Consider the following 18,221-nt stretch of genomic DNA (forward strand, 5'->3'; position numbering starts at 1 on the left):
TCAAAGATTATTATGATATATATTTATATAACAAAGAGAGTACATATTTCCCATTTCTCAAAAATGAAAGTAATTATGGTTGATAATTAGAATCAGAATCAAACGGTACTGATCATTTGACAACTTGAATGTTGTGGGTAGGTAGGATTGCTTTAAACGTTTATCATGCTTGATCTACTTCTACTAGTCTAAGTTCGCCTTAATAAATACTTCATTGCTTGGCTCATTCACAACCGTTTAGCCTTTATTATTATTTTTAATAAATCATAATCATATTTTTATTTAACTATATTATTTTTAGCTAATTTATGATAAATTTCTTTGTGAGAAAGAATTTCATAATCGTAGTGTGGTGATTATAAAAAATTCATTATTAACTCTTTTTAAGAAGTAGAAATACATAAAATCAAAATATATTAAGAAGTTTTATTTTTTTCATAATAATTTCAAAATTAAATTTATAGATAATTATAGCCATCTCAAATGATCCAGAAGCCTTACAAAAAACACTTAATTATAAAATGAAGTTGCTAGAACAATGATCAAATTCATGTTGTTTTCCGGTGGCTAAATAGATATAATTTGGTCGATAGTGATAAGGATGTGCCCATCCCACTCAATCAAAATCTTAAAGAAATAACTTTATTACTATTATTATTCATAAAAAAAATTCAAATCTAACAATTATAAAAGCTTTATATGTATATTCTCTTAGGGGTGCATATTTCACCCTAATAGTGATGAGACGCATAAAAGAGAAGCATGATATTAAGTGTTGCAGAGAAGAGGATGCTCAGGTGGATGAGCGGCTTTACTCATAGAGATAGTATACAAAATGAGCATATATGTGAAAAGGTCGGAGTAGCTCCAATGGAAGATAAGATTAGAGAGAGTCGCCTTAGATGATTTGGTCAGATAAATGGCAGCCTCCCAATGATCTGATTAAGAAATTAGATGTATATATTTGACTTATGTTAAGAAAGGTAGAGACAAACCTAAAAAGACTAGGTAAGAAAATATTATAAATGGCATTTCTTTTTTAGATTCAGATAAGAATTTGACTCTTTATATAACACAATGGAGAAAAAAAATTCATGTAGTTGACGACACATAGTGGCATAAAGGCTTGTTGTTGTTGTGATGAGATGCAAATAACAGTGTGTAAATATATATATGAATACATACGGACAATTCATTGGGATATCATACACAAGTTCGTATAACAACCACATTAACTTTGTACATGTAGACAACTATATACAATACGCACATGACATTTTTGAATTTGACTCTTAACTGAACATAACGGAGAAAAATGATTCATATAGCCGACCCCACATAGTGGTATAAAGAAGGCTTGATGTTGTTGTTTGTTTTTTTTTCCTCACACTCACTCATAAGACTTTTTTGTTTTTTGAAAGATCTGAATTAACCCTAATTTACGATATATATTGCTCGAGAAAAAAATACTACGAAAAATGAAAGGATAAGCAAGAGAAATGAGAATGACAATATGAGTGCATTTCCATCACTCATATCTCACCTTACCCAGCATTGAAAAGCAATTTTTGTCTACATTAACCATCACCACCATGTTTATTAGTTCATCCATCCTTTTCAAACATTGGCATGAAAAAAAATCAAAATAATTGAAGTTTGGAATCTTATACATATTCTCCACTCCAATGGTAGTCTTGTTTAAAACATTATGCCATTATTATCATACCTGAGTACTTAGACTATTGATACTTGATTGGTCCAGCTAATCAAATGAAGATAATATATCAATTAACTAATATATTGTATTTTATCTTAATTTTTTTCAGAATAATAAATTTAACTATGATTGAAGGTAAGGGTGTCAATTTTTGACACGACCCGAACCGGATACGGAAAAATCCGGGTTAGGGTCAACTCGGACCCGAAACGGGTCGGGTTCGGGTTCAACAACTCAATTCGTTTTAAAAATTGGGTCCGGTTCGGGTTGACCCAACAACCCGAAAATGACCCGAAATTGACACGAAAATTCCTATTTGACTCGGAAACTCGAGATTGACCCGTTTTGACCCGAAAATCGAAGATTGACCAGATTTTGACTCGAAAACTAGCAATTTTAGATCAACTTTGGGTCATTCGTGTCAGATCGGGTTTGGGTCCGGAAACTTGACCCGTTTTTAAAAATGGGTCGGGTTCGAGTTGACCCGAACAGTACCGTGTCAGTTTCGAGTTTGACTCGAACCCGACCTGTTGACCCGAATTGACACCCCTAATTGAAGGTTTATTTGAGACTGTTGCAGCATTTTAAAAAGTTGGTTGAGAAGTTATTGAGACAACTTGATTACTATATGACTGCATAAAATAATTTTTCATCATAAAAAATTATGAAAAGTAGTGAGAAAGCCAAAAAAAAATAATATTCAAATAAAAATATGATTGCTGCTTAAAAATAAAATAGTAATAAAATTATATCAAATAGAACCGAAATTTAAAATATTATTTGCTTCCGTCTTTCTCCTTCACAGATCTCTTTCATTATTCTCTCAATTTAAAATCATTAAAATGAGTGGTATAACCTGGATAACTAATGAGTGGCATCAGTAGCTCCCATTGTGAAATATCCTGACACGACATTTATCCTTCACCACATAAAAAAAAAAAAAAAAAAATTATTATGATGAATGATTTGTGGACAAAGCCTGTCGTGTTTCGCAGGTTATATCTAGTGACCTGCTGCCAACTCGTTCAATGGGTGGTTATTATTACCTGTTTATTGCATAATGAAGGATGGAGCGTATCTGCTTGGTTGAATGAAATGACAATATAAAGGGATAGATCTTTTTTGAATAAAAAATTTTCTGCATAAAAAATGAGTTGCTTATACATACATGGGGTGATTATAACATCTTGTAATCATGAAATGAAGCTATAATTTAGAACAGTCAATGTAGTCCATTCATTTATTATCAAAAATATTAAAATTAAACAATTTTTTAAGTGTGATTGTGATTTTGGATTCATAATATCTTCTCATATGATTGATTTTATTGAGATATTGGCTTACTTTGGGATAGCTTTTTTTATTATTTTTTAAAATAATTTTTTAATGCACAAATTTTTAATTTAAATTTTTTTTGCTAAAAATTATTTTCAAAAGCAGAAAGAAAGCTATACAAAATAAAACCATTATATATTTGAAAAATATTTTTATAATAATATGTATGAGATAAGCATATTTTATTATAAATGAGCCTAAATACACACTACTAATATCTCATTTCTTTATAAATTACAATCTAAAATCTAAATCTTTATATTATATTTTAATAAATCAATTTTAATGACATATTTGATATGATTTAAAGATTAATATGCTATATAAATATATATAAAATTTTACACGTTAGGTATAAATTACAGCAGATTAAGCATTCGTCTTCTAAGGCTTCGTTTGGTATAGTTTTACTATCATTTTCTAATACAAAATTTTTTGGAACCCGATATTTTTGTACTAAAAAGCTGCTTTAGAAAGCGGTAAGAAAGTTGTATCAAACGAAACCTAAAGTTTCAGCTTTAGGAGCTTCATCCATGAGGGATGATGCTTTGTGGCATTGAGAGCAAATAGCAAAGCAATTGAGACTGAGTTGAAAATATTCCAATAAAATTATTTCATGCAAAATATTGTTGGGGAGGATTCAATTCTCCAAAGACATGTTGAACAGGTCATAACTCAGAAGAAGGATCAAGTTTAAGGCTTCGTTTGGGACGGTTTTCTTACTACTTTCTGAAGCAGCATTTTTGAACAAAAATTAAAACTTTCGTACTAAAAAGTTGCTTTAAAAAATAGTAAAAAAGCTAAAGTTGTCAATAGACATCTATTTTTTGTGAAGATTGTGGAACCCTATAATAACTAATATAAAAATTATATAAAGATCAATCAAAAATTTCTCAAAGATTAGTTTACATGATAGTTAGTAGCTCATAACAAATATAAATTTTGTTTCAAGATAGAAATTTGGGCATACCAAAATTAGAACCTCAAGATTGGCAAAACTCCAAAAACAAGCCAGCATGCATCCATTACCAAAGTCTCTTAGAATCATAAAACTACAAAGAAGTCAGATAGTTAAAGTATCATTTCAAAATGTAGTCTGTTTACCTATTCTAAGGCAGCCCTCTAAACATTAATCTAACAGCCACAATAACAATGACAAACCTTGCACACGGGAAAATTCAAGAGTGAAGCCACTTCAAACACAAAGATAAACTTACTTGCTCTTCTTAGGGGGTGGCTGATCTTCATCATCTTCTTCTTCCTCGGCATCCTCTTCATCATCTTCATCATCCCCATCCTCATCCTCATCTTCATCATCCTCATCCCCATCCTCGTCTTCACTTCCTCCGCCGCCATTGGCTTCAAGTTCCTCCTCCTCTTCCTCCTCATTTCCTTCATCCCCTGAGTAATCTTCCTCACCACCATCATCTTCTTGCTCACCAGCTTCATCCTCCTCCTCCTCCTCATCAGATTCACCATCATCCTTGTTCTCAGGCAAGGCTTCACCTTTGATTTTTCTCAAAGATGAAAGGGGAAATCTACAGAGTAACAGCAGCAAAAAAAAAAAATACAGAAGCGAAAAAGATAAGTACCCAAGCACACTTAATGTACTAACAACCTCATAATTGAACAAAAGTTGGCACTCAATGGCAATGAACCCTACCCTTCACTTATCTCACATCCGTCATCAAATAAATTAGCTCCATTACGTGAAGATCCCATCTGCACCAATAACTGTATTCTAAGAAACCAGAAAATGAAGGCGCTCAACAATAAATCTAAGAAAAGTCAAAGAAAATTCTGATAACAGATTGACAGCACATTCATCTCAAAATCACAAATTATGGTGTACTTCAGAAAACACAAAGATGTCTCAAATGAGTATTATTTTGACTGAGATGAAAAAAATACAAATGAAACAAATCATACAACAATGCTTACATATGTATGTTGATTGGAGTTTCTCTCTTATCATACAGGCTGGAGATACTTCTACCCTTGCATAAGATGATTGTCTGTTCGCACATTCGGAAAATGATATTGATATTTACGTACTTAAATGGTATAATAGATGATGCTTCTATGATGATTGTATTATATATAAATGAGATAGATAAGACCAGAAACAGTATGACTCTCCCATTCATGTTATTATAATACAAGAGCATTCTCTTGTATTATATGATGCATAAATGTTATTTGGATCATGATTTACCCATTAAGTTGTGTTTATAATTCACTATTGTCATTCAATAAAAATTTACAAGACATGAACTTGAGAATTAAATAGTGAAAGAAGAGAATTTATGCATCACATACGTGGAGGCATTAGTGCAATGTATTGACATATTATGGCTTTCTAGATCTATAGAAAGTTGTTAGAAGAAAACTTATGAATACTGATTTTGATATTATTTAATGTTAGTAGATGTATTTTAAAACTCCATCAAATCATCTATTCCCGCCTTAGTATTTCAAGCTCATAGGTCAGGCCATGACAAAAGTTTTTCCCATTTGGTCACCCAATCTACTTCTACACTATTGTATCATTTTATAAGTTTGGATCAAAACAATAACAAAAAGAGCAATATGATAAAGAGACATAATTTAGGGGTGGTGGGGCAAACATAGATAGCAAAGTCACGAAGAAACCATTGTAGACATTGACAACTCATTGTCGATGTTTTGCCAACTTAAAACTACTACAATCTAGAATAAAGTTTAAGATAGCAAAGTTAGATCTTATTAAAATGTCCCCCCACTCAAAAAATAAAAAATAAAAAAATCTTAAATTCACACTTGAATTTGTGACCCATAAACATCATGCCATGAACCAAAGAAGAATTCAAAGTAACCATAACAAGTAAAAAGCTTACTAAGCAGAAAGATGCAGCGTAACATAACATAGTTGTCATTTCACAATTCACTAAAATGTTACCAGGCAAGAAAGCTCAACCATCAAAGGATATACCAAATATTGTAGCAAAAGAATCATTAAAAGTCTAAATATGTTGTAGTCAATTGTATCTGACCACTTTCTTTCACAAAAATAGAAAATCTCAATAAGAGAAAACATAGTGGTGTTGCTACTATATGCAAAAACCAAGTGATCAATCCAACTGAGTGCTACATAAAGCAAATCCATCCAATTCAACACAAATGAAAAAGCCGGTTATTATCACTTCTGATAACCAGCAACCAGATATTAGATGATGCTTATAAAAAGGCAAACCTGAAAAAATATATATTTCTAATTAATGGTAACTAACTGTAGGCCGTGTTCAAGAATAGACACCTTTTGTTCATAAAAAACTGCTTTCTTCTCTATTGCATATTTTAACGAGCAAGACAAAAGATTTTAATGCTAAAGAATTGTGGAATGACAGATTAATAGACTATTGAAAAGGTGATCATTTCTATCCATTGTAATTAGCGAATTTTTTCCTGAGCATTTCTTCAGAAACATAAATCTTCTTGGTAAAAATTATGTGAATGAAACATAAAACTACATGGATACAAGCCCATGCTGAAGAAGAGCAGATTTTACAAATTGGAGACATAATAACTCTATTGTTTAATCTAAATCATCTTCCAGCAAGAGTCTAATCACCTTCCCGCTTGTCCATACTCATAGTATCACATTTACACACATCCAATGGCAGATTTCATTAAAAAAATCAAATAGAAAACACGCTTCCCTAATTAAATTCCCAGCTAGCCATCCATAGGGCTGCATCATAACAATATTCCTCTAACATCCTTATTTCTAGACAAAAAATAGATACTATGAAGCATAATAACCACAAATTTAGCAAAATAGGTTCTGTAGAGATTAAAGGTAACTTGCATTACTTGTCTTGTCAAAGACATTAGTTAGTGTAATTCATGTGTTGAGAAACAAATAAACTTAAGGCGTGCAATACAAATAAATGATCATGTTTTATGCATGCAAAATTTCTATTAACAAAAAATAGGTTCGAAAGAGAACAATTAATTCACAAATTTGGAAGCACCTATTAATTCAATTTTATAAAAAGCAACTTCAATACAGGGTATAACTATCTCAAAGCACATTCATAAAAATCAATTGACAAAAACTATGCACGGCTAAAGCCATTCAAAGTTTGGATCACCATTCATTGGCCCAGCAAATAGCAGGAAAATCTATCTTAAATTAGTTTGAATTACACTAAGGTCAAACCACGTGAAATAAAGAAAAGCAATAGAACATGTCTAGTGACATAAATATAAATTATAGTAAAATAAAGTCAAATTTCTAGTCCTAAATAGTAGATATAGGTGACATAAAGATGCAGCTATAATTAGCCATTTGGAAAGTGCTTAAAAGATGGTATTAAGCTCTTACTATGGAAGAAATAAATAAAAAGGGTCATGAAAATAGCTTTGCAGTGGAAGAATTCAACATGAGCAGGCCTTACACTGTGGAATGAATTTAGCAGCTTGGAATGATTTAAGCCCACTTTAGATGCTTTTACAAACTTGCCGCTCTTCCTTCTCATTATTAGTATGCTAAAAGTTTTTTATTCCTAATTTCTATCTTTAGACTTTTCATTTTCATCTCAAATTTTGTGTTCTCTAAGGAATGTGAATTTCTAATTTTCGCCTCAATTTTTTAAACTCTTTAAGGAAAGTAAATTTAACACAATTTCTGCTTAGTCGCGCTATGGTGGAAGCATGCTATGCGCCTCTGAACTGACTATGGAACAACTGCAAAGATGAATCCAGAACAAAAAAAAAAGGATGTTCTCCGTTAAAAGATAAAAGGCCAATCTAGTCCTCTCAGGCTTGCATTTCCTCACTAATTTATTTGTTCAGTTATTCACCATTTTATTTACATAAAATGAATAGTAATTTTTTTTTGTGCAAAAAGATTACTTCCAAATATTTTCAAAATGTTTGACTTTTCATAAATCATTAGTATATGTAGCACTTGGTGTGTTTTTGTTCAAAATTCATATTCCATATTCACTCAAAAATAAATTTAAAATGAACCTTTTTGTTTCAAAAGTCACTCTCCCCAGGGTGCAATGATTACACATGTTATACTTAGTATATGTCCAAAAGGAGGAAGGGAATATAACTAGGTTGTTGTACACCAAATCATCTAAACAACAATTATGTGGATTTTTTGCACCCTCTTCAACCTAAAGCACCAATGGTAATACCTTCAAGTGGATGTAAAACATTAACTTTTAAGCAGGGCTATGAATTTGGCTTAAAAAAATTAAAAAAAAAAAATGGAATTTTTCTTTTCTAGGAATGAAGTCAAGGCAGTGGCGGAGCTAGAAATTTTTTTCAACGGAGGCCTAAGTTTGTTTGACAAATTTTCCCACAATTTTTTTCATCCAGGCTTGGACCAGCATAGACAGTTTAAAAAAAAGAAGAAGAAGAACAAACACTAGTCATAATTAATTTGTCCAAAATTTACAAATCATTTGTAAATCAGATAAATACATATGGTATATTGAAAATAAAAAAAAAACAAGTTATTATTAAGGCTTTTCAGATATTCTACATTTATTTTTAACTTCTATAATATTTATTTATTTACAAGAAGTATGATACTAATGACTGGACTGATTTGATTTTGAAATTAACATGGACAAAGTGAAAGAAGCTCGCAGTTATTATCTACTAGGATTTGCTACACTTTTTTATTATTTTTATAGATTGGCATGTGATGCCTTGGGTATTGCTTGTTTAATCATCATGTTGTTTATTGGACTGCTGGATCTATAGGTAGGCTTCACCATAGCGTGCTTTATTAACTGGTGGCCATAACAGTACTGTAGTTTTCATGCAAGCCATGAGTCAAGGAATTAACTTAGGAGCCAAGCTTGACTAAGATCGAATCGAATATAGTGTATATATGTATGTATGTATTAACTAAGGATTTGTTTTTAGAGATTGGAAATTAATCAAAATCCGATCAACTTTTGGCTGGAATATAAGTTAATGAACCATGTTCAACTCAAATCAAGCAAACCTACAACTTGATTTTGCTCAACTCAAAAATGACTTTGAACCAATTTTGAGTCAGGTTCAAATCTGCTGGACATCAAATCGTTATTAATCTTACCTTTAAAAAACCATGAAAAACAATAACACAGCTGTAAACAAAAAATCCTTAAACGGCATTGTAAATTTATAGGTAGTGGGTTTAGTCAAATCCAAAGCATCCCAGGGATCTAAAAATACAGAATCTGATTCTTTGATTTAGATCCAAAAGGAGGAACAAACACATAGCTTACAAAAAAAAAAAAAAAAAAAACAAAGAAACAAAATGACCATTAAATCTACATACAAGCCCTAACATCTAATAGTGCAAACCATGGATATGAAAAGTCAATCATACATTCTTAAATTCCAGAAATAAATGAGAAAGCACACATATATAAGTAAACAAAGGGCAAAAGTATATATATAAATTTTCTGATAGCTTATTGGCGACAATGATCTCTGAAAGTAATAAGAATCATCCAGTCAGGTCTACAACAAGACTGTTACATAGAAAAAATTGATATAAGATAAAATTTGCAAAGCATAAGAAAAAAAAGAATTACCTATTGCAATCAAAGTAAAAAAAAAAAACACAGAGAAGAACTTTCACAAAATAAATAACCTATGCAACAGGATCCTGAGCGTCTAATCTAAACACAACACGCAAGATCACAACTGTAGTCCACAGGCATCTAATTCAAGACATAAAAATACAAAAAAGTTCATAATAAAACCGCACAGGTAGAACAAATAGATTATTACCACACATAGAAGCCAAAGGAGAGACTTTCCAGCATCCAAAATCGTTTCCATCACCACAGACTTCAAAACCGACTCAAGGGCAGCAGCAGCAACGATTCCTCTGCTCTCGGTTCTTCTGATAAGTTCCATTTCTGGAAGATAAAGGAAAAAAAAACAAAAACAAAGAAGATACCAAACAGAAGAAGAGAGCCAAAGAAGAAACCCTAGATCATAAACCCCACACGGAATCTAATGCCCAATCAAAAATGGGATATCTCGCGACCTGCCCCAGGGTTTTACAATAAATGTTAGGGTTTTGTTTGATCCGAATATCCTCCCATCACCGTGGTGCAAATCCCAGCCATGCATGATGGCTTGGATGGCCATGATTAGGTTTTATTAAGTAACTCGATCGAAGCCAAAGCAATTGAATAGCTTAAAAGATCTGATTGGGCCGCTCGATGAAAACACTCAGATCAATCCGTCCGTTTGCTAACCAACAAAATTTTTAGGTCATTGTTTGGATTTATTTATCATTCCGACGCGTTATTTAACTGTTAGTTTACTATTTCATATTTGCGGTCAACTCTTAAGCAAAGCAGGTTACGTTAATTTATAGCGCTGGGCCGCTTTTTGAGAAGCTGACCCAATAGTTTATTTGGACGAAGTTGGAAATCATTTTCACAGGAAACGCAGCTGTGGTGAACGCACTTTTGTTTTTTTATTTTAAGAAAGCATCAAAAGATGACGATTTATAATAAGTTTATTAATATATAAGAAGATTTTATTGCCTAAACCAACAAGAACAATTTTGTAAGATAATAATGTAGTAAATAATTTATATCATAATTATTAGACTTTTTATTAAATAAAGTTATTGATAAAAAAAAAAAGTTATTGATCAAAAGAGATACCTTTGCCCAACCCAATCAGCCTTAGACTACATAACCAACTAGATCTCTATGACAAGCTAACATTAACTATATTTAGAAAAAGAAAAACACCGAAGACTCTTTATGATCGTTCTAATCTTACGTCAGATTTCATTTGGAACGACTTTCTTATTACTTAAATCAGCATTAAAAAAAGTTTTTTTCGCTAAAAATTTGCATTAAAAAGTAAGAAAAAAATCATCACAAACGGAGCCTGAGACATGCCTTCTTTCTCTCTCTTATGTTAGAGATAGGTAAGTTAAAAAGCCCAATTAACACAAACCTAGGGCAAACCGCTAGATTTAGGACAACTTTAGAATATTATTTTTTCCTTGCTTTCAAGAATTTTTTTACTGAAAAACAGCCTTACAAAACAATAAGAAAACCGTCCTAAATGAAACCTAAACCAAATAAAATAACACAATAAGCTTTAGAAGAATACAAGCACGGATCCATGTTGACTAAATAATAATAATAATAATAATAATAATAATAATAATGATAATTAAAAAAAAAAAAAAGTTGACTACCAAGACAATCAATCAGCCCAACAACATTCAGCTTGTTGGAGATACAATATGTAGATATAATTTATGCCGGAATGAATCTACAAACTTTATAATTTATGCCTTGTGTGAGGCATGAAGTGGGAGATATGAAATGAAATTCAAGCAATTGTGGCTTACTGGCTTATCATGAATCAACAAACATCGATTTCTAGAACTCAAAATTCCCACCATCCTTTCATATACATATATACACACACAAATGCTTGCAATATGAACTAGAAAAGCAAACTCTTTCTTTAGATGATGATTCCGAAGGCAAGCAAGCTGGAAGCCAAGTTTATAAGAGTTCCTACAACCACTATAATCCAGCAGCAGCTACAAATCCACTAGGCATATCTTACAAAAACAACTAAAAACACCTAGCCCACTTTTCTATAATGCTAAATTATTCTTCAAGGAGTGTAGTACAAATATCATTTAGCTGACCCAGGTACTTACGTCGCATAGCTCCAATCATCTGTGGAATCAATAAAATTCTCTGCCAATGCTTGTCGTAGACTCTGGGATTTCATCATTCCATCTTTTTTTTCTTGTGAATTTAATGCATCTTTCCTGATGTACGATGCTTCTCTGTTCTTATAACAAGACATTCAATGATGGTTAATTTACACTGTACAATGTCTAGAATGAATTCAGCCATTGGTGAGATCTCTAACTTCTATGTCAAGGAGGAGCCAGAAGAAACAGAGCCATCTCTTAGCTGTTGCAATGAGGCCTGCAACGTTCTTTGAAGTGACTCAGCAACCAGCCTCAATCTTCCCTGGCTAATATCTCCCAGAGAATTTCCATTAGCATAATCCACCGCCTTTGCTAACTTCTGCTTGCATTTCTCCCAGTCATCAACACGGGACCAGCAAGCTCTGCCACCATGGCTTCCATCCATTCTAAGGAACGATATATGAGGGTTCTCACCAAATGAATACTTTAATCTCACTGAGACGCAATATGGCAACCAAGCAGCTCCACCAGCTGCATTGACATAGGGTATATGAACTGGGTCGAGGACAAAAGTAAGAGCGAAGTCGACGGCGCTGTGGGCACGGTCATGATGAATGTTGCTTTTTGACACAGATGAATTCTCTGAGCTCTCATTAAAAGAAGACCCCAAGTGATTCTCCAAGCACAACTCGATCCGTGCTCTCTGCGCCGAAGCTATTTCTCCACCGTGCACCTGAGATAAACCTTTCTTCCAGGCAATCAGCTTCAGAAATTCTCGCAGAACTGAAATTGGCAAGGTAAGGAGGGTGATGAAGGATGCAACCCTCGAAGCATCATAAGGCTCTGAAGCAACACGCCGGCTGAAGTAGTCACATATTTCATTAGTTTCAGATGCTGAAAACTCTTCCTGTGCGCTGGTTTGTGTTTGCTGCTGCTGTTGATGGTGGAAACGTTTCACGCTCAAAACTTGCAAAAGAAGCTGGACCCTATGGACACTTACAGCAAATACATACCCGCTGCACAAAGGAAAGCACAGTTGTGAGTGTTAAGCATCTCAGTTGAACTAGTAGAGTTTAGAATTTTAGTCAAATGACTCAACAATTCTGAAAGAAAAAAGGTTACAAATAATGAATGAGCTTTTAGCATTCTAGGAGAACCATGACTTACACGAGATTTCTCATACACGTAAGAGGACAGCTTAAATTAGGCTACCGTTCAACTTTTCAGTAAAACCTCTGATAGCGTGAAACTTAATTGCTGGGATTAAAACAAAAACCATCCTTCGTCAGGCAAGTTTATGGATAGAAGTAATAGAAGACTAGACCAGATTCAATTGGCTCATTTTGATTAAGCTAGTATGTCAGATCAGCTCAGCAAGCCCCATATAGGCCAAATTTGGTTGTTCTGTCCATGCACGTCCAAAACAGCCAAATCAAGCCCAAAATGGGCTTGAACTGCTTGGATTGATCCCTAACTAGTTCTACAAATGAACCGATACGTGGATTGTTCATCCTCATCCAGGTGAATTTCCTCCTTGCAATCGCGTGAAGGAGATATAGTGTCCTAGAAAAGAAAGGTTGATGGAATACAAGGACTGGATCAAGCCCAAAATTATAACAAAATCCAATCCAAATTGAATCCAGAAGAAGCAAGACAATGATATATACTTAATTTGAATTTCATTATCATACGCGTGTGTGTGTGTGAGTTGGGAGCAGCACATAAGAAATAAATATGATTTTTTGGTAGAAAACTAGGGAAGGATAATTGGCTACCCCGATTGAAATAATCCCACCATTGTAAGTCAATTGTTACAAAAGATGCCCTTCCCCATATTTACAGAATACGTTAATTCAATATGACTTATATGAACCATGGAAGATATCCTATAAGGTGAAATAAAGGAGCATGCGATGTCAAAGTTATCATCAAATGATTATGGGTAGTAGGCTTTGTCGTTTTCTTGATAGGAGAAGAGACCGAGCATGTGGTAAGGCGAGTGTTAAACTTAAATGGCTGACAGATGGTGTCGGGTGGTGGGAAATGTGAATATTGATGTTGGTGTGTCATGTGGTGGTAGAGCTCTACGATCCTCAAGTATATGTGATGGGGACATCAGATTACGACACATGTATCTTCAGGAGATGCCGGAGATCGACGGCCACGATCATAATCTTTATTTTCATCATTTTATGTAGTAGTTTAATTTTATTTTATGTTTTTCCGTTTTTGCCCTTATGGGTATTTGGTAGCTATTGTAGCCCAAGGGGCATTTTAGTCTTTTGTTTTTCTTTGTCATTGTGAGGCCTATTAAAGCTTCCTGGTCATTTATATAAAAGATTCACACTCCATCCATGGATCGAAAAAGGACACTCTAATCAAATGATGTTTTTGGGCATCTCAATGCATTAATGAACTTAGACTTGAGTGATCCTAGGCTCATCGGATTCATCTTGTCAAAATACATGTTTTCACATAAGTATGCAAATTTAAAAGACAATTAACACCTCAAATGTCCTCAAGAAATTTGCAATTATGAATAATTGATTTAGACACGTTTGGATTTGAATCCAAGCATTCTTGATAATATTGGAATTATCTCATTGAGCCATATTGTCTCAAGTCTCAACTATAATTTTTTTAGAAATGGAGTTCAAATGATCCTGAAATCAATTTCTAAAGTTTTTTGCCAAAAATAGTTGATTGTTTGAAATTTTGAAATTGTGTCAAAATTCATGCTCAATCAAATGAATTTTTAAATGGTGCACTAGTTGGGATTATTCTCTTGTCAATTTTTTAGATAGAAATAATCATTTTTTTCACAATTTTCCTTTAAATTAAGGATATAATGATATATTTATCTTATCTTGATTTAAATTTTGACTTAGTTTAAAAAATATCTCATTTCTATAAATAAGGATAGGGAAACTTGTATTTTAATTATATTAAATTAAAATAATCCTATTATTCCTAATCTTTTAGACATGCTTTCTCACCTCCAAATACTTCATCTTTCTCTCATGTTGTAAAAACATACATGGAAGCTCTTTCCACGGCTCCCTCTTCTAAGCATGTACCCCAATGAAGCCTCACATGTTCTCTTCCTAATTGAGACCCTCCCTCCTTTCTCAAAACTCTCTCTAATAGCTCCTCTCATATCCTAAGGGTAGTATTCAAGAAAAGAGACTAGCAATTCAAAGGCAAACTCAACAGGAGAAAGATGAGGAAGAGCAAGAAGGAGATCCATCATCAAGATAGTCCTCAATTTGGAGTCAAAGCAAAATCCAAAAGGTAAAATACTTCATGGGAATGAACATCCTGAACAGAAATGAGCAAGTTTGGGAGATCAACTTCCAATTACTACTACAAGGCTACATCTACCCCACAATCAATATTTATTGTTAAGGTTTATTTATGTTGATATCCTAGATGAAAATGCAAATGAATTTTCTGAACGCTTAGAATCTCTTCACCTTTGCACCTAGAGTAGGCAAATAAGAATTTATAAGGTACATTTCTAATGCTTTTTCTTAAAGAGACTCACCGTTATTGTAGTTCTTGTAGCCACCTAGAAATAATGTTGTGCTCTATGGCCATGATGATCCTTATAGAAAGATAGAACTTGATGATCCTTATAGAAAGATAGAACTTGATTGGTCACCATTAGATGGTAAATATGACCCAAAAGCAAATTCTAATTAGCACACCAAAATAAAGGCTTATGCCACCTTGATGATCTACACCTTTTGCCAATGTTAAGCAAACTGGTTCTTAACAATTATTTTTGGTGAATTCTCAGAAAATGGCCAATGTGAAACAACTTGTTTATATTAGCAAGAACTAACAAAATACAAAATACCTTTTTCATATATCTCAGTTGCATACCCCCAACTCATCACACCCATGGAATCCACTACAAAATCTACGAGTGTTCTAGATCAGCAACTCAAGAAAATATATGGATATGCCTGAAACCACTTAAAAAGGCTGAACTGAATCCCAACCAAGAGCCACTGGGTATCAACCTAGGTCAATATATTTATCAGTTGAGCCTAATTATATACTCAATTCAGGCTTCGTCTGGAGCAGCTTTCTTATTTCTTTCTAAAGCAGCTTTCTAGTTCGAAATTTTCTTGAACTAGAAAGTTGCTTTAGGAAGCAGTAAGAAAGCTGTCCAAACGAAAACTCAATCAGCCTGCAACAAGCACTAGATTATGCATTAACTCTTCAAATAATGATGCATTGAATGCAAAGACAACTCCCAAATGGCGTAATACATGGTCAGGTCAGATCAAACCACTACAGCACTTTTCATTCTTTAAATTCATACTGATTGTTGGATCTCAGTTTTGAGGTCATTTAAGATATTGGGCCCAAAAATTCACTTCGTAGTTCTCATAAGTGGAGAAAAATCCATCTCCAGATTCATAGTAACTGATACTAAAATGACAGCATTCAAGTGCGCCCTTTCTGTAGGAGCTCCAATAATTGCCTACGAATCTCTAAAATATCTCAGACATGAAAACAAATATAAGACGTATTTCAAGATTAAGAAAAGTACAACAGTTGAACACAGCCTTACAATAAGCATCACTTAGAAATTGCACAAACCACTTAGTTTATGATGTATGATGTAAGAAAATACAACATAAATATTAGATGAGAATGAAAAACATTTGCAGTGAAACAGAATAGGAGCATCAAAGGGTAAATACCCGTTTTAAATACTACTACTAGAAAAAAAATGCACATGAACCATTACAGAAGTATGCATGCACATATGAATTACAAAACTCACAACTTACCCAACAAAAAAGCGTAAGGCTGGTTGCTCTTGCTCCAAGTTTAACAGTGCTCCTTCATTATCCTTTAGGATTGAACCCAATATCTCTTTCAGAAGATTAGGCAACTGTGCAAACAACCACAAGACACCAAGATACTTGAGAATGCCACGTAAAACCTTTTTAAGAGCTGCTAGAGGGACCCATCCACCACCATAACCTCCATCATCTCCAAGCCCAATAAAAGCAGTATTCAGTTCCCCTCTAACATGCACAGGAACTCCAGTACCTTGAGCTATTCGCATCGGTACCCCAGATATACCTGAAGGCATCCCAGATGTTGGTAGCATGCTATTGCTGACGCGACTCAAGTTGCCAGACATCTGGTTTCCAATAATTGTTACAGGTCTTGGCATTCCAACACCAGTAACAGGACTAGAACGATTGCCATTAGCTGACAGAGGCTGAGCAGCTGAACTTTGCAGACTATTGCTTAAACTCAAATGCCCGCCAGTATGAGTAACCGCAGGAAAATTGGGCTCCAAAGCATTCAAGCCTTGAGCAACATGCTCCATAATAAAAGGCCTAAACTGTGGGCAGGGTAATGAACCCCCTGAGGCAGGCCCTCCCTTTGGTGGCGTCGCTGGTTGCAACCAAACCTGGTCTCCAGCAAAGCAGCGCATATCAACAGAAAACCTCTTGCGATATATGATACGAATCCAATATGGGCCTCGCAAGACCACAGAGACATCAATAGGTAGCAGTGAGCTGGGAACAATTCCTGAAACACATCTTCCAGCAGCAGACAGAGTTGCTGCATTGTGAATATTGTGACTGCTAAGAGGAGGTGCAACGGAAGTTCCAGTTGAAGCTGCAGGAGATAAAGGCATAACAACATTGGATATAGATGAATTAGGGAGAAATCCCTGTGATGGCAAATAACTTCCTTGCTTTGAAATGGGAGAGGGACCAGTAGATACAGGACCAGACATCCTAGCAGGAGGTATAGCAGCAGCTAGAGCCAGCAAGGGTCCTGCAGTTAACCTGATGCAATCCAAGAATGATGCAACATCACCTCCATTGATGAAGTCCTCCAAGAACTGCATGAAACAAAAAAAAAAAAACCAGCGTAGGACCACCTCCAATAATAGATATGCAAAACTGAATTATATATAACATTATAATCATTAAAATTGTCTAACATAGCATGTTAGACAATAGATTACCAAAAGTATAACATTGGTATTCTAAACTAAAAGAGTGTTGTAGTATTACTTTGGGCTAAGCACAGCAACAACAACAATGTTGATGGAAAAATCCATGTTTTTGTAGTTAGAAGCATCACATAAAGTACTAATTAATGTGCAGTTTTTTTTTTTTTTTGCATTACTTGATTTATTTTATTTGATATTTCTATTTTGGAGGGCATGTTAGTGATTATGGTCAAGAAAGGTTGTATTGAGGAAAAAAATGTCGTATTTTATTTCCTAACTTTATGTAGGTTATATGGTTGTAATGTTTCAATCTTGTTTCAGTGTTTGTTAGTTTTCATAAAAGGTTGGGAAGGCTATAGTGAACTGCTTTTTTTTTTTATTATTAGTTGGTTTTTTTTTATTTCTATTTTGGAGGATAAAAATAATGATGATGGATTGATAGCTGAGAAGAATTTTATTGGCTAAGAAAGTTT

At 33.8% G+C, this 18,221-nt stretch overlaps 2 protein-coding genes across 2 annotated transcripts in view; both read right to left on the reverse strand.

Annotated features, from left to right (window-relative positions):
* Window positions 1-4,041: 4,041 nt before the first annotated feature.
* LOC110100334 (glutamic acid-rich protein-like) lies at window positions 4,042-10,140 on the reverse strand. Its single transcript, XM_020827784.2, has 3 exons — window positions 9,836-10,140; window positions 4,716-4,774; window positions 4,042-4,590 (listed from the first exon to the last, which is right to left on the reverse strand). The coding sequence occupies exons 1-3, from the start codon at window positions 9,962-9,964 to the stop codon at window positions 4,266-4,268; spliced, it is 513 nt and encodes a 170-aa protein (XP_020683443.1). The 5' UTR covers window positions 9,965-10,140; the 3' UTR covers window positions 4,042-4,265.
* A 1,637-nt stretch (window positions 10,141-11,777) lies between these two features.
* The window catches only part of LOC110100341 (mediator of RNA polymerase II transcription subunit 14), a 52,305-nt gene continuing 45,861 nt past the window's right edge, over window positions 11,778-18,221 (reverse strand). Inside the window, exons 7-8 of the mRNA XM_020827794.2 lie at window positions 16,559-17,634; window positions 11,778-12,769 (exon numbers count right to left, since the gene is read on the reverse strand). Coding sequence (XP_020683453.1) covers window positions 11,974-12,769; window positions 16,559-17,634 — 1,872 coding nt within the window. The 3' untranslated portion in view covers window positions 11,778-11,973. The remainder of the gene's footprint in view (window positions 12,770-16,558; window positions 17,635-18,221) is intronic.

This window comes from Dendrobium catenatum, unplaced genomic scaffold (assembly GCF_001605985.2).
Source record: "Dendrobium catenatum unplaced genomic scaffold, ASM160598v2 fragScaff_scaffold_188, whole genome shotgun sequence".
NCBI lineage: Eukaryota > Viridiplantae > Streptophyta > Magnoliopsida > Asparagales > Orchidaceae > Dendrobium > Dendrobium catenatum.

What these genes read in the sequence shown, in the direction of transcription:
- LOC110100334 (XM_020827784.2), bottom strand. Translation starts at nt 9,964, where the DNA reads ATGGAACTTATCAGAAGAACCGAGAGCAGAGGAATCGTTGCTGCTGCT. An exon ending in TCCTTTGGCTTCTATGTGTG is followed by an intron (nt 4,775 to 9,835) that starts GTAATAATCTAT and finishes TTATTGGTGCAG; the next exon opens with ATGGGATCTTCACGTAATGG. An exon ending in GGATGTGAGATAAGTGAAGG is followed by an intron (nt 4,591 to 4,715) that starts GTAGGGTTCATT and finishes GTTACTCTGTAG; the next exon opens with ATTTCCCCTTTCATCTTTGA.